The sequence below is a fragment of the Megascapheus bottae genome, chromosome 5, assembly GCF_031878675.1.
Source record: "Megascapheus bottae isolate mThoBot1 chromosome 5, mThoBot2.hap1, whole genome shotgun sequence".
NCBI lineage: Eukaryota > Metazoa > Chordata > Mammalia > Rodentia > Geomyidae > Megascapheus > Megascapheus bottae.
The window spans coordinates 74,874,083-74,890,780 of record NC_143513.1 but is presented as its reverse complement, the minus strand read 5'-3'; the positions used below and the strand labels follow the sequence as shown (position 1 = coordinate 74,890,780).

Genomic DNA, 16,698 nt, shown 5'->3' with positions numbered 1-16,698 from the left:
CATTTGAAGAAGGAATTGAAGTTTTATTTCCTTCTGTCCCTCCTTCTTCTGTAATCCTTTTTTATTTATTGCACCTCCTGTGTGGTTCTCATCTCCCTCCATCTGCCAAGAAGCTGGCAGCAGAGAGGGTGAGAAGAAGCAGTAATCTGATCACAGTTTTATATTTGATAATCCCTTCAGGAATCTGGGAGTCAAAGACCCTTATTTCCTGCTTGGCATCAGGAAATAGGTCCAGGGAAATGGACATGGCCAGTCTGCCTGACTCCCTGCCCTCTGCTCTCCTCCCCTTATAAACCACCAAGTAGGATTTCCCCAATGGGGAAAATCTGACTGGGGAACCAAGGCAGTCCAACGGAACGGAGGAAGGGCCTTCGCTTTGAAGAAACTTAAAGGACTGCTTCTAAAGATGCAGATTCAGGCCGGGTGTGGTTGCCCACACGTGTAATCCCAGCAAGTAGGATGGTAGAGAATGGTTTGAGAGCCTCCATTTTGACCAATCAAAACTGAGCGTGGTAGAGCATGCCTGTCACCCCGGCTATGCGGAAAGCAGCAACAGGAGGATCAAGGTCCCCAATTCTATGTATGTATGTACGTACGTATGTATGTACGTGTATGTACATGCCTGTCTATACATTTGTGTATGTATGTATATTTTTAGTTACACCAAAGGAGAGATCTAGAAGTTAAGAGTTGAACTTCAGTCCTCTTGCTCTTTTGAATTTCTTCCAGAGATACGAAGAATACGGGATGACTCCCCCGTCCGGCCCGTTGCCAAGGTAAGGTTTTCAGAACAAAATGTACTTTCTCACAGAGGCTGTTCTTGTTAACTGGGTGAACTCACATCTTTTAGCTAATATGAACGCATGTAAGACTCTGAGTTGCATATTCTCTTGATCTAACAGAAGAGGAGGGAGCAATTCTCTGCTGACTTCGTTCGAAAAAGCTCAACAGGATACTAAAATTTTATTTTTATTGTGATGTTGAGATTTGAACTTCTTTTTTTTTTTTTTGGCCAGTCCTGGGCTTGAGCTCAGGGCCTGAGCACTGTCCTTGGACTTTCTCAAGGCTAGAGCTCTACCACTTGAGCCTCAGCACCACTTCTGGCTTTTTTCTATGTATGTGGTACCAAGGAATCGAACCTGGGTCTTCATGCATGCTAGGCGAGCATAAAGCTCTCTTTCATATGGTGATCCGGGATTACCATCTGGCAGAAACCAAGACAAGCCCATGTCAGTGGCTCATGCCTACAATCGGAGCTTCTACAGAGGCTGAAATCGGAGGATTGCTGGCTGGAGGCAGCGGGGACAGGAAAGCCTATGACATTCTTATCTCCGATGAAGCACCAAAAAGCCAAAGTGGAGCTGTGGCTCGAGTGTAGAGCACTGGCCTTGAGCAAAAGAAGTTCAAGGACACGGTCCTGTCTCTGAGTACAAGCAAGGGAAGTGGTCCTGATGGGTGTATGTGCTTTGCCTTCAGACCAAATTTTGGCCCTGGGTTGCTGCCGTCTTCAGAGCTGGTGGCCCCTGAGCCCCCACAGCCTCAAGTATCAGCCGAAGCTCCATTTGCTGCCCGAGGGATCTACTCTGAAGACATGCCATCGGTGGCCCGGCCTCGACCCGTGGGGGGCACGACAGGTATGTGTGGCCATTGAGTTTGCATTTCAGCACTGTAGCCCATTCACTTTGGGGCTACATTGGGAAAGCCTCATTTACGCTTTGCAGAGCCTGAGCGTCCTGAGGATAGAGCTCCAGCCCTGAACAAAAGCAGTTAATCGAGAGTGTGAGGCCCTAAGTTCAAGCCCTACTACTGACACAAAAGAAACCCTCCCTTCAAGGGAAAAACAAAACAAAGAATGATATTCCCTGACTTTTTTTTTAAAGGTGTATTATATATTCAGATCCTTGTGAATGTTAAAAGTCACGAGCAAGAAGCAGCCAAGTTTCAGCTTGTTTGGGGTCCATGTGTTTGTTATCATCTGTCCTTGAAGGAGCAGTGCTCGGAGCTGGTGGCATCTGAATAGTCTCCCTCTCCTGCAAACCCTGACGTCTCCATCATGTCGTGTTCCTTCTAGGCTCCCAGATCCAGCACCTGACACAGGTGGGGATCGCCAGCAGAATTGGGGCCCAGCCTGTTGAAATTGCACCTGGAAGAGGCAGCCAGTACAGTGGAGCAGGCTGGCCTGCGTACGGGGAGGAGGAAGCAGGACGAAGAGAAGCTGTGAGTACACTGGCCTTCCGTCAGAACTCGGACACCCGGGTTTGGAATGTGGCTTAGTACTTACCTAGCATGCACAAAGCCCTGTGTTTGATTCCTCAGCACCCCATAAACAGAAAAAGCTGGAAGTGGTACTGTGGCTCAAGTGGTAGAGTGCTAGCCTTGAACAAAAGGGACAGTGCCCAGGCTCTGAGGTCAAGCCTCAGGACTGGTGACTAAATGACTTTGTGGTGTGCCAGGGCTTGGTGGTCACAGTGTATGTCCATGTGCAAGAACTCAGTGGCAGGGCTTGTCTTCATCTCAGGCGTTCTCTGACTGCTGGGATTTGCTGTCCTCTGGTAGGCAGTGCAGTAACATTGGCCATGTCTTTCAGACCCACATGCTTGGACATCAAAAATATTCTTCTTCACGACTCTTGCAGGTGCCAAGGACTTCGGGCCGGGAGCCCTCGGCTCCTCCTGGGAGCCTCGCGCCCCGGGGACTGCAGGGCCCTGGGCTGGGGTACCCCACCAGCTCCACTGAGGACCTCCAGCCTGGCCACTCGTCGGCCTCCCTCATCAAAGCGATCCGCGAGGAGCTGCTGCGGCTCTCCCAGAAACAGAGCGCCGTGGCCAGCTTCCACAGCTGAGGCCTCCCTCCGCAGCTTTGCCAAGTATCCGCTTCCCGTGGAAGCAAGACGACAAGGAACTGGCCTGAGCACGCGTGTGCTGGGAACTGGACCAAGCGTCATCTGTGACCCGGACCCGCTGCCCAGCCAAGGAAGGGAACACGGTTCAGTGCTAGAAGATGCCTCTGGTCACACACCAACCCCCGACACTTTTATACTCGACTGACCATGTGGTGACCACTGTGGTTTATCGAGCATCGTGGACTTTTGGCTCCAAGCCAGCACAACTTCCCAAAAACTCAACACAAACCTAAGCGAACACATCACTCACATGGAGGTAGTCTGCTTTGTGAAGGGGAAAGGTTACAATGTGTCGCTGGTTCAGGGCTAAGAGGAGCTGAGTGTGTCCGTGGGTCACAGTGTCACCCATGCGCAGTCGTACACTGCTGAAGACATTAACTGTTTCATTTCCTTCTTTTCCTCCATAGGAACTTATTTTAATAATAATTAATATTAACAGGAGTACTAAGACTGCTTGGGAATAAAACAAAACAAAAAAAGGTACTTGTGAGAAACCAAACCATAGATTGTAGAACCTGGGGATTCCCAACGAAGCCATCGCCCCATTTGCCGCCCCGCCCCCCTCCTCCTCCAGATTCCTTCTTCTCTTCCTGGTGCTAAAGTTCAAGGGCCCTTCACTTTTTTGGCAGGGTAATGCAACGTTGGCTTTTGCAAGTGGGAGACTATGTTGAAGGTTTCATTATTTTTTTTCTTCTAGAAAGAGCAGAAACAAAACTCCCTAATTGGGGTAGGGGTGGGACAAGGAGAGAACTTAATATTTATTTAGTTATTCAAAATACACATTGAAGTTGAATACACATGGATGGACATTCTTACTTGTATTTACTGTTTATCCATTGGTCATGCGCAACTCCCAACCCACATTGGCCCAACCGTTAATGTCCAGACCCCAGAGTGAGGCTGTCAGGTCATCTTAACATAGATCCTTGCACTTCATTTGACATCTGCTCCCAAGTGAGAAGTCACATATGAAAATGCATTGTTTCTAATTCATTCCAGAGCCCACCAAACAGGGAGGAGAAGCCATCCTTCCTGGTCACATCACCTGTGTTCAAGTCCTGGCAGTGGAGCAGAGTTCAGGTTAGCTTGTTAGTAATGAAGCAAGAAGGGAGAGTTTTGAGATCATGAGGGAAAGGAGAAAGTTGCCCCTATTTCTGATTGTATTGTCTTACTATTTTGTTGAATGACTGTTAAACTATCTTAGGTACTTTGGGCCAGAGAAAAGGAAATCCTCCCACTTTCAAAGGCCCCTCTTGCATGTCTCCACGTGAAGTGAGAGCATGCCATTCCATTTTCTGGTCCCTGAGTGAAACTCAGAATTGCAGACTAACAGAGGAGAGTCCCACCATGAGCCACGTTAGCAGATGAACTAATACTATTAACCATAGGTGGCTTGGTAGAATTGGGAACCAGAACCTGGCAACCCCTAGAGCAGGCTCCTGGAATGTGATCGTGAGTTTTAGAATTGCTTCTGTACTTGTGCAGTTAGGCTGGTCACCCAGACTTAGAGTCTCAATCAGTTTGGGGAAGCTGACGAGTCAGTGCTGGCTCCCACTAGACGAGTGTGGAACTGGGGAGGCCGTGTGCTGGGATGCTGAGCCAGGCTGGCCCCAAGGCTCTGCCGAGCGTGAAGTTTCTACTGACTGATCTTGTTTCAAGACCACACTCTGCCCAAAGGGGAGAATGTGCTTTCCATATCAATCAAAAAGACCAACTGCCCTGAATACAATAGTGAGACTTTTAGGTATCTCAAGTAAGATTTTATTCTGGAACGTTTATTCTGATGAGTTCAAATTGTGTGACAACAGATAGAATAAATGGCCTTTTCTGCTCTGTGTCCTGCATGGTCTGCATCTGGGGTGCCCTAGAAGTGGTCACTTCCTGTGTGCACTACAGAAACAGTGTGGCAGCAGGGTTCACCAGGAGATTCTACCCGTATTTTTTATTCTTAGAACTGATAGACCTTGAGACAGACATCAAGACCAAAGATGGCATGTGATAAACTGGTGGTGTGTGGTGTGGCGTGAGCAGGCCTCATGGGGTCGCCAGCACCCCACGGTGGTGAAATAAAGCACAGTTTGTACTCATTTCCTTTCACCTGGCTAGGCAGGATTCCCAGTCACCAAACTCAGAACCAAGGAGCTGTCAGAGGACCCACGGTGCTCTTCCTGTTGATTCCCAGGAGCAGAGATTGTGTAGCACCTTGGAGTCCCCTTATTGAAGCAGACTTTATGTCTGTTCCCTCCCCCCTCCATTTTCAGAAGCTCTGGTAACAGGAATTTTAAATTTGCGTTAGAGAAGATGGTTTGGAGAAGGGATTTTTTGGGCCATCTCCATTGTCACTGGTGCAGTGTATCAGCTTTCTTCTTTGAATCTCCTTCATTTCCCCATCCGTAGAAAGAAAGCAGCCCTCCCCACCATCACCAGGGCTGCTAGTGGTGAGAATCGGATGTGATGCGTTGGGCAAGCAGCCTCCCCCTTCCCCCCAGGAGGGAGCGGAAGTCAGGGAGGAAATAGCAGGGGTGGCTGCAAGGGTGGACCATGGGATGCCTTGGGATCCCCCAGCAAGGGCATTGACTTGAAGGTAATCAGAGCAAAACTGGATGCCTACTGCGACTCATCCTCACTCCTGTTGGATTCAAACTCTTCTCTGCTTGTGCAGAGTGTCTGTAAAGCATCTTCCTGTTCTTGACTTTCTGCTGTATCTTACACTAAGGGGTCATCCCATAGAAGCTCTGTCCTTGTAGATCTTCGAATCTAAGCTGGACAGTACAGGTGGGTATAAAAGATGGGAACTAAAGCTAGATGCTGGTGCTCGTGCCTATAATCTTAGCTGCTCGGGAGGCTTGAGATCTGAGGATCATTGTTTGAAGCCAGACAGATTGAAGAGACTTATCCTTTGAGTTCAAGCAACATGCACACACACACACACACACAAATGCATATTTTTTAAAAACCTGTAGATTAAGTATCCATAAAGTTCACTCAGTGTCCAAGTGCACTGAGTACACAGCATTGGTAGAAGTTGCCTGGTTGGAACTGATGGAATGGCGGGGAAAGTCAATGACACAAGCCACTGTGATGAAGATGGGGGCAGGAGGTGAGCCCAGAGTTGAGCTGGGGAAGGATCTAGAACGGGTTTACACCATCATTGAAAACAAACGATCTGCCATAGTAGGGGGACGATGCAGGGAGTTTCAGAAGAGAAGAGAGTCATGCATGCCAAGAGGATGCACTCGTAGTATTTCAGCAGATGACCAGGCCGGCAAGGAGCCATGGAGGAAAAGCTGCAGTGGGGGGGTGGAAGGGGAGAGGACCATGAACTCCAAGGTTCCGTATGAAGTATGCAGATGGTTGTTAACAATGACTCTGGGAGGGTTACTCCCTAGAGCAGATCTTGATGGCAGCCATTTGATGACAGTCTCAGGCCTTTGTGGAGCACAGTAGGTTATGAATAAATACATTTGACTTCTTCATAGCTATCTAAATGTTTTCCTTTCATTGCCGTGCGTGTGGATTTGAGTGACGCATGGTGGCTTTTAGGCAGGTTTTCTGAGGCTGGATGCGCAGAAGGCTTGGGTCAAATGAGTGGTCATTGTGTGTTCTCTGGGTCCGGTTCTGGTACCCAGGGTTTGTGCCTACTGTGTTTTCATTAATGTCTTTCTCAAGAACCATCAGATCCTTGGATGCCAGTCAGCATCTGCACTGCCTCACAAGCTCATCATTGCAGAGGGCTCTTTAGGCCCTTTCACCCTGGATTCTTAGATGGGAGTAACTTTGATGCTTGGAAGGATCTCAGCTTGGGACAGGGTGCGTTCATCTTGGCTCCCACATTCATATTAGCTTCTTGGAGTCTCTGCCATGTCTACCTCCGCAGCAAGGCTGCATAGCTGTTCTATGGGACCTGCTCACCCACGTTTGGCCTGGGTTCAGCATGAGGAAGTAGGTTGAGTACCTGCAGGTAGACCGCGTGAGCACAAACATTGCAATGGCACGGTTCATTGAGCTTGGTTTTTCCTCTTCATCCAGCACACTGGAGGCATTGTAATGGGTGAGAGGGTTTCCGTGGCCCTCTGTAGCCATGTTCCCATGAAACGTGTAGATTACATCTGTCACCTCATCAATGACAATGGGGCACGTTTCAGGTTCACTTTTTATGTTTGGAGGTGATTGATCATCCGGTGTTTCAGCCATGACTCCTTTGTCCACTGTTTAAAACCTTGAAAAGCAAAAGGTTAGGTTACAATGCTAATTTCATGCCAGTGGATGTAAATGTACACTTGACAATTATGAATACACAGCAGCCTATGAAATGCTTTTAGCAACATGAAAGTGTTAGGACACTGGGAAAGAGAGAAGCAATGAAGTGTCTGCATCCAGATAGTGTTTCACAGGGGAAGAGATGGCTCAGCTCCTGGTGTGGCCTTCTTTCCCTGGGTTTTTCTGCTCTGGGGCTATTGAACATTTAAGGAAATTGATTACAGCTGGGTGCTGTAATCCTGGCAACCTAGGAGCCTGAGATCTGAAGACTGTGGTTCACAACCAGCCTGGGCAGAAAAGTCCATGGGATTCTTATTTCTAACCACCAAAAAGACTGGAAGTAGAGCTGTGGCTCAGCTGATAAAGCACTAGTCACTAGTCTTGAGTGAAAAGGCCAAGTTGAGAGTGCAAAGCCTTGAGTTCAAGCCCCAGTGCTGGTACACACACACACACACACACACACACACACACACACACACACACACACACGGGTAGATAGGATGGATAAAAAGTAGAACAGCTTGAGTCTTGAAGCATCCTGATTGGTATGAGAGGAACTGTGGCTCCAGTTTTTCACTCATTTCTAAGAATTAGGGACTTGGTTCAGCAAAGGAGGTTGAAACTCTCCCCTTTACCCTCTTCCAGCAGATCTGCTGGAGAGGTTGAGGTTTCTCTCAGGGCTGCCCAGGGTGCTGGCTGAGGTCCTCCTTAGTCAAAGCTTGTTTCTCCTGCATCTCCATTCCTATGAATAGCAATGTGTGAAGCCGCAGTGCAAGTTGAGGCCACCTGTGGCATCAACACTGCACTTGAACTTGACAATCAAGGTTTGCTGGTCTCACATGGGCAGCTGAATCTCAGTATGGGTATTTGCAGTAGTTACTGAGCCTCCCTTTGAATTGTCAGTTATGTTTCTATCCTTCAAGTAGCTGCACTGTTTTCTAATGTGCTGTAGAGTTTTTGGAATAATTTATGCAAGTGTTTGGTTTCCATGTTTACAATTTTTACAGCTTTCTTATTAGCGTTTTAAATGGAAATGTCAATAAAAGCTACCACTTGGTGTCAAAGTCATATTTTCTGTTTATTTCCTTTGCAAGAAGAGAGTTCATGAAACATGGTAAGTCACAGGAGATGACGTTTTGAGTCTCTCATTTTGCGTCCCTGGTGACAATACCCCCTACTTTCGTTTGCCAGGGAATCCAGTTCAAAGGAGGAGTATTCAGAGAAGAATTTGCAGTTATTTTCAGTCACCCTGTGTCATGGCCTCTGCTCTGTTCTGTTCTGATTTAATTCAGTGGGCAAATCAATGCATGCACGAACAACAGCTTTACTTTGAAATTAAAACATTGGGACTCTAAAAACCCAGTGCCAGTGGCTCAAGTCTGTAATCCTGATTTGAGGGGTGGAGAATGGGAGGACTGAGGTTCCAGCATAGCTTGGAAAGAAAAGTTGGTAAGACCCTTTCTTATTCAGTAGCCCAATGTGGTGGTAAGGTGTGGCCTGCCTGCCAGCCCAACCACGAGAGAGGCTGAGAGCAGCAGGACCTGAGCCCCAAGTCAGCCTGGACAGGAAAGGCTGTGAGGCTCCATCTCTGTGGGGGTTGGGCAGAGGAGGCTTGGTGTGGTGGTGTATGCCTGTCATTCCAGCCATGCTGGTCCAAAAAGGTAATAGAATAAGCCTTGGGGGTGTTGTGAAACCCAAGAAAACAAAACCCCTGGTAACTTGGAAAAACAAGAGGAACTTTGAAAAACAAAAGGAACACAGGAGACAGAACAACTAAATGAAATCTATAGTCCTGGACCTGAGCCTGGACAACAAAAGACTGTAGTTTAGTTAGCAGCTTGGTGGAATGGGTGATTTATCACAAATGCTGGGACTTGACTGTTGGGTGAAGCTATGGGAAAGGCCCCACTGAAGCCTTCATTGTCCATCATTTTTTCCTGCTTTTTTCCTCTAAATTATTTAAGAATATGAATTGTGTTCTAATAAAAAAATGTAAAAACAGCTAAACCACAGTGGAAAGGTGTTATGTATAAGGTTTTACATGCTCTGATTGTAAACAGTTTTTAAGAGATAGAGGAACAAAGTCAGTAGAAACCACTGAAGCTAAATAAAAGGCCAAACTGGGTACAGGGCTGGAGCCAAGTGGTAGAGCTCTCGTTGTAATACAAAGTTGGGCTTCATCCCCAGTGCCTCAGGTGAGTCCTGACCACTGAGTAGATATGAACTTGACTTTGCCCTCTTTTCTCTTCTTCCATTTTGTACCTACTTGCCAAGCCCAGCTTAAGGTAAAAAGAAAACTAGAAAGAAAACATGAGAAGTCCTTTGGTCTGGTGCCTGAGTTTAAATAATTAAATGGATGAATCCTTGTTGAATGGCGCCCTGTTTATCCTAAAAGAACTTCTTCTACAGCTCATTAACCCTTTTTTCCACCTCATCTTTCTGTCCCTTCTGGAATAGAGTTGGTATGTATTTAGTTTCTCTAGTGTGAAAGCCTGAAAAGATGACAGCCACAAGTGTTGGTAAACCACAGTTGGGTAGTTAAATATTATTTGTTGTATTCATGCCAAAATATCACATTACAGAAGGTTAAACCCAAACCTGTTTGGAAAACCCATCCTGTAATGTTCTTCAGAGGACCTGAGTCATCGATGCTAAAGCTCCTTCAGTGTTTCAACAACACATGAGTGTAAATATTTGGATTTGGACTCTGTGATGTGGTAATGGGCCTCAAACCAGTGCATTCTTTGATTTGATGTTGGAAAATTTGGAGAGAGTTTTAAAGGAAAATGTTAGTACACTGGCTTGGGACGGGGTGCTTGCATGCTGAGGTTGGTTGCTGTGATTTGGTCCAAGTAACTGAGTCTTGACCTTGTTTTCCAGCAGTGGTTCTGCAGCTGCATTTGAAGAATAGCGGGACTTTTATTTTAGCAGAATCTAGTTAAGATTTAGATCTTCCGAAAGCAGAGAGGGAGGGGGGGTGCGTGTGGTCATCGCCTGAGCTCACAGCCATGAACCAGTGAGTGGGTTTAAAGCTGCTTCTTTCTGGTCTCTGATAAGACTGATTTGCAGATCAGCAGTAAGCTGGACGTTGGCTGCTCATGCCTGTAATTTTAGCTACAAAGGAGGCTGAGATCTAAGAATCATGATTCTAAGACAGCTGGGATAGGAAAGTCAAGTCTTAATTTAGCTACCGAAAACCCAGAAGTGGAGCTGTATGTAGCTCAAGTGATAGAGTGCTGATATTGAGCAAGAAAGCTCAAGGACAGTTCCCAGACTCTTGAGTTTGAGCTTCTGGACTGCTACCAGAAAAAGAAAAAAATGGAGGGAGAGATAGATAGACATGTATATATGTACTATGATTAACCAAATTTAACTTAATCAAATTTAAATCAGAACATCTTATACTAATGACTAACTTTTCTTTGCCATGTTTCTTCTCCCTTTGTAGTCAAAGTCTAGATTAGCAAAAACAAAGGAAATAAGTATACCAATATAACTGTGTTACCAGATACGGGCATCAAAATTATATTGTCTTTAAAAAAAAATGCAATTCTGGGTGAGGGTGGCTCCTGCCTATAATCCTAACTATTCAGGAGATCTGAGGACCATAGTTTAAAGGCAGCCACACAGGACCATCTATGAGACTTTTACCTCCAATTAATCACCCAAAACAAAAACAACAACAAAACCCCACGAAGTCAAGCTGTGGCTCAATTGGTAGAGCACTAGTCTCGGGTGAAAAACTGAGGGATAGTGCCCAGTCCCTAAGTTCAAGCTCCAATACCAGCATAAATAAATAAATAAATAAATAGCAAGCCAGGAAGAAGACAAAAATGGTTGGAGCCATTTATTTGCATTTCTATGAACAATGAAGTATGTTGACAATGTTTCAGAAAAGGGGAGAGAGAGTAAGGGACAGTGATGGATGGAGGTGAGTTTAATTGGGTTACACTGTATATATATATATATATATATACGTATATATATACATATACATATATTCACATATATGTATATATATACATATATATATATGAATGTCACAATAACATTCCTTCTCCTACAACTAATATATGCTAATAAAATTGTAATGTGATCATAACTAATAAAGCCAGACATGGTGGCACAAAGCTGTACTCCCAGTGAGATTGGGCCTCAGAGGCTGAGACACGAGGTTTGTCAGTTCAAAGTCAACCAAGACAAGATCATGAGACCCTGGCTGGGAGTGTAGCCTAGTGGTAGAGTGCTTGTCCCGCATGCAGGAAGCCCTAGGTTTGATTCCTCAATACCACATACACAGAAAAAGCCAAAAGTGGTACTGTGGCTCAAGGGTAGATCGTTAGCCTTGAGAAAGCCCAAGAACAATGCCTAGGCCTTGAGTTCAAGCCCCAGGACTGGCAAAAAAGAAAAAAGAAAGGAAAGACCAACATCAGGGCGGGAGCATGGCCTAGTGGTAGAGTGCTTGTCTAACATGTATGAAGCCCTGGGTTCGATTCCTTAGTACCACATACACTGAGGTGGTACTGTGGCTTACGTGGTAGAGTGCTATCTTTGAGAAAGCCCAAGAACAGTGCCCAGGCTCTGAGTATAAGCCACAGGACTGGCAAGAAGAAGAAGGGGAGGAGAAGGAGGAGGAGAAAAACCAACATTAAAAAATACATAAAAAATAAGTAAGTGAGTAAATGACAGCCAAGTTAATCTGGTTGCATGATGTGGATATTTTACTTTCTAACACATTTTATAGTCAGCTCTGGATTTAGATTCCAGAGCTCACAAGGGATGGGGGCAGGTAGGGGGGAGTAAGAGCAGAGCGGTTAGGAATTTGTAGGAGATGTCATTGGAGAGAAAGTCAGGAGAGGATCTAGGGAAGTTTCAAAAATGGCACCTGTGACTTTACAGTCCACAGGAGAGCCGCCCCTTCTGCCTTGTTCTGTGCCCAATCCCCATGGGCTGCAGCAGGCTTGCTAGTGTTGGTGGCAGAGATGGGGGGCTGTGTGATACAGCTTTGGCTTTAATGGAGAGGCAGCCCTGAGATCTTGACACACAGTTAACTGCCTTGGAGAAAATCTTGGGGGGAAAAAAAATCTGTGTGTGTGTGTGTGTGTGTGTGTGTGTGTGTGTGTGTGCACAGGCATGCATGCATGCATGCATACATACCAGTCCTCAAGCTTGAACTTGTGGCCTGGTTGCTGTCCCTGAGCTTTTATGCTTAATGCTAATGCTCTGCCACTTGAGCTTCTGCTTTTAGGTTGTTCATTGGACTTAAATTCTCATGGGCTTTCTTGATTGGGCTGACTTTGAACTGTGATCCTCACATCTCAGCCTCCTGAGTGGCTAGGATGACAGGCATCAAACATCGGCACGACAAGAGGGTTTTTCTAGCTGTGCACATAAACAACTCCCCGGATGCAATTCCTGTCCAGCAAGAGATCTCCCCAGGGCAAAGACCTCTGTAGGACCTTCTGCAGGCCTGGCCTCTCACAGTCATATGCCCTCAGGACATTTAAGCTTTCACCTGCAGAGTTTCCTGGCTTCTGGCCTAGAAGTTGTAAGCATTTTTGTGCTGTTCACAACTGCCTCCCATTTACTGCATTTTTAGGTAATGAATATTTTGGGAGGACAAAATGGATGGGTGGGGAAAATGACAATGGCAGGCTAAAACACAAGAATAAGAAAAGAAATCTAAATTTTATTTTCATTCAATATAAAGCCCTTCAGTTTCCACAACCCCCCATTTTCATATAGGGTAAGGGGAATGTGGTCTAAGGACACTTATAAGAAAAGATTTAAAGGTATTAATCAGCTTCATTGGTGGGGGTCATTAGGAATATTGTGACACTTAAATGACGAGGACAGGGGCTGGTGGCTCACGCCTGTAATCCTAGCTACTCAAGAGGCTGAGATCTGAAGATCATGGTTTAAAGTCAGCCCAAGCAAACAAATCTGAGAAATGATTAACTCCAATTAACCAGCTAAATGTCAGAAATGGAGCTGTGGCTCAAGTGGTAGAGTACTAGCATTGAATGGGAGGGGAAAAGCCAGCTGACAGCCCAAGCCTTGAGTTCAAGGCTCAACCGACCTTTAAGTCTAGAATAGAACGATTGTGCTGCAGGGAGATGCATGCAGGGATTTCTGTAACCCTACCAGTTACTTTAAGAATTTTGGTATCATGTTTTGAATAGAATGCTTTTGATTCAGGGTGATTTGGGGACCCAGGGGTAGCAGTGGAAACCAATTGATCCCAATGAGAAACTTGGAAGCCAATATTTGCCCTTGGGAGCACAGTCTTGCAGGAGACAAACTGGTGTTTGATGACTGGTGTGTTGTCATGGAAACAAGAAACTTGACTTGCTTTATAGTATTCTAAAACATAGAACCAGAGCCTTGAAGAAAGTAGGTCTTGACCTGGTTAAAGAATTAACTGTGATTGGGAGTTTAGCCTAGTGGTAGAGTGCTTGCCTAGCATGCACGAAGACCCGGGTTCGATTCCTCAGTACCACATACATAGAAAAAGCCAGAAGTGGTACTGTGGCTCACGTGTTGAGCTCAAGGCTTGAGAAAACCCAAGGATAGTGTTCAGGCCCTGAGTTCAAGTAATCTCCCGTCAGTACTTCCCCTCAGTGGTACCACACATATTGCTGCACCTCTACTGGGCACAGAAGCCCAAGCCTATGATATCTCCTCTTCTGCACCACTTGCCCTGCTCTAGCCTCACAGCCTGGCTGGGAAAGTCTCACAGAATAGAGGGCAGCATTTTACCCTTCTATTCATGGTGGGCTCACTCATCATTTCAAAGAAGCCCATCACAGCCAGGCTCGGTGGCTCACGCCTGTAATCCTAGCTACTCCGGAGGCTGAGATCTGAGGACCAAGGTTGAAAGCCAGCCTGGGCACTAAAGACTATGAGACTCTTATCCCTGATTAACCACTAGAAAACAGTAAGTAGGGCTGAGGCTCCACTGGTAAGGTGATAGCTTTGAGCTGAAGAGTTCAAGCACAGCACCCAGGCCCAGAGTTCAAGCCCCATGAACCATTAAAAAAAACAAAAAAAGCCCATCACAGACTTGTCTTTTTTTTTTCCAGTCCTCTTCCTCCTCCTCCTCCCCCTCCTCCTCCTCCTCCCTCCCCCCTCCTCCTCCTCCTCCTCCTCCTCCTCCTCCTCCTCCTCCTCCTCCTCCTCCTCCTCCTCCTCCTCCTTCTGCCAGTTCTTGGGCTTGAACTCAGGGTCTAGGCACTGTCCTTGGGCTTTCTCAAGTCCAGCACACCACCACTTGAGCCATAGCACCAGTTCCAGCTTTTCTGTGTATGTGATTCCCAGGACTTGAACCCAGGGCTTCATGCATGCTAGGTAAACATTCCACCACTAGGCCAAACTCCAGGCCCAACTTTGATGCCGTTTCATAGCAAGGCACTCCTTCAAAGTCAAATTAAATTCAATAAATGGATTCCGTTCCCTCCCACTCCATGGAACACTATGGATTTTGTTCCCTGAAGTCTTGGCATCACTGTTGCCTGTCCTGGAATGTGGAGGATCCAAAGAAACAATGAGAAGTCAATTTCAATGTCTTGGCTGGCTGAATGGAATCCTTGTGTGTTAACTTGAAAAGCAGGCTATGCCATGGGACTTTGGTTGAAATCATGGCTGTTCCCAGGCCTCTGTGATCCTGTGGCTGACATGATTTCTCAGGTACATTTGACCACGGGCACATGGGAACTTTTCAGCTCAGCATGATATGGAAATGGGGCTTTGAGATAAGGGAGTCAGTCTCTTCGGGGTGTGGAGGGTGAGTGGAGATGTTGAACCCCCTTTCCTCTCAGATGGAACCCTGGGCTGCAGCTGGAAACTCAGCTCAGGTAGAGATCTAAGTTCTGAATGTACAACAATGTCTCACCTTGATCAGGGACCCATATGACTGCCGAGAATGGGGGAGAAAGGGAATGGGGCGAAATGAGGGGACCTTATAGAGACCACTGGGGACCTAGTGACATGGGCTAAGGTGTGATAAGCTACACCTTTTGAGCAGGCATCCATAAAACCAGAACCTTCACAGGGAGGATGGCTGGGCCCCATACTGGCAATCTGTCTCATGTGTTCCCTAAAGGACTGTATGCACTTCTCTTAAAGAGTAAAGGAAACAGGGAGCATTGTCTAGTGGTAGTGTGCTTGCCTGGCATGCATGAAGCCCTGGGTTCAATTCCTTGGTACCACATACACAGAAAAAAAGCCAGAAGTGGTGCTGTGGCTTAAGTGGTAGAGCTCTAGCCTTGAGAAAACTCAAGCACAGTGCCCAGGCAAATAAAAAAAAGGAGTTTAAATAATAAAAAAGAAAGAAAACAACAACAACAACAAAATCCAGCAGCAAAGGAGGAAAAAAATCAAAACAAAAAAGAGTAAAGGAAGCATAATTATCCTGATAATTAATCAGTGTTAGTGTTCTAAAGAATAGATTTGAAGGGCCAGAAGTGTGGCCTACTGGTAGAGTGCTTGCCTCCCATGCATGAAGCGCTGGGTTCGATTCACAGAAAAAGCCGGAAGTGGTGCTAAAGGGGTAGAGCTCTGGCCTTGAGAAAGCCCAAAGACAGTGCCCAAGCCTGAGTTCAAGTCCCAGGACTACCAAAAATCTAACCTCCCTCCAAAAAACAACAACAAAACACTTGGGGCTGGGAGTTTGGCCTAGCGGGAGTGTGCTTGCCTAGCATGCACAAAGACCCGGGTTCAATTCCTCGGTGCCACATACATAGAAAAAGCTGAAAATAATCCAGAGGCTTATTTCCAAATAACTACCAGAAAACCAGAAGTAGAGGTGTGGCTCAAAGTGGTAGAGCTCTAGCCTTGAGAAAGCCCAAGGACAGTGCTCAGGTCCTGAGTTCAAGGCTCAGGACTGGCACATGCACACATACACTTTCCTAGAGTGATAACTAAAATCTAAATGCTCTTAAATTAGGTATGTGCATGTATGCGTGCATATGTGTATTGCTAGAGAGTAAATTCTCTACCTCCACTTAAGCCATGCTCCCTGAATCTCTTTTTCTTTTTCTTCTCTTCTTTTCTCTTTTCTTTCTTTCTTTCTTTCTTTCTTTCTTTCTTTCTTTCTTTCTTTCTTCTCTCTCTCTCTCTCTCTCTCTCTCTCTCTCTCTCTCTCTCTCTCTCTCTCTCTCTCTCTCTCTCTCTCTTTCTTCTTTGTTGTTGTCGTTGGTTTTGTGGCTTGAACTCAGGGCCTGATCACTGTCCCTGAACTCTTCTGCTCAAAGCTAATACTTTACCACTTTGAGCCACACTTCTACTTCTGGTTTTCTGGTAGTTAATTGGAGATAAGCTTCTGGGCTTTCCTGCCTGGGCTGGCTTTGAACCAGGATCCTCAGATCTCAGCCTCCTGAGTAGCTAGTGGCGTGTGCCACTAGTTTCCAGCTTAAGTTAGTTGTTATTTTTTTAAATAGGGTCTCAAACCAATTTTCCTCAGGCTGTGCTTGGATATCAACCCTCCTACCTCTACGTCCTGAGAAGCTGGGATTCTAAGCATGGACACGACACCTGGC

General features: G+C 46.1%; 1 protein-coding gene across 1 annotated transcript in view; it reads left to right on the top strand.

Annotated features, from left to right (window-relative positions):
• Kiaa1549 (KIAA1549 ortholog) overlaps window positions 1-4,727 on the top strand; it is a 60,529-nt gene extending 55,802 nt beyond the window's left edge. The window contains 4 exon segments of the mRNA XM_090332246.1: window positions 730-776; window positions 1,477-1,634; window positions 2,072-2,217; window positions 2,636-4,727. Of these exon segments, the coding sequence (XP_090188372.1) occupies window positions 730-776; window positions 1,477-1,634; window positions 2,072-2,217; window positions 2,636-2,842 (558 nt within the window). The 3' untranslated portion in view covers window positions 2,843-4,727.
• Window positions 4,728-16,698: the final 11,971 nt, after the last annotated feature.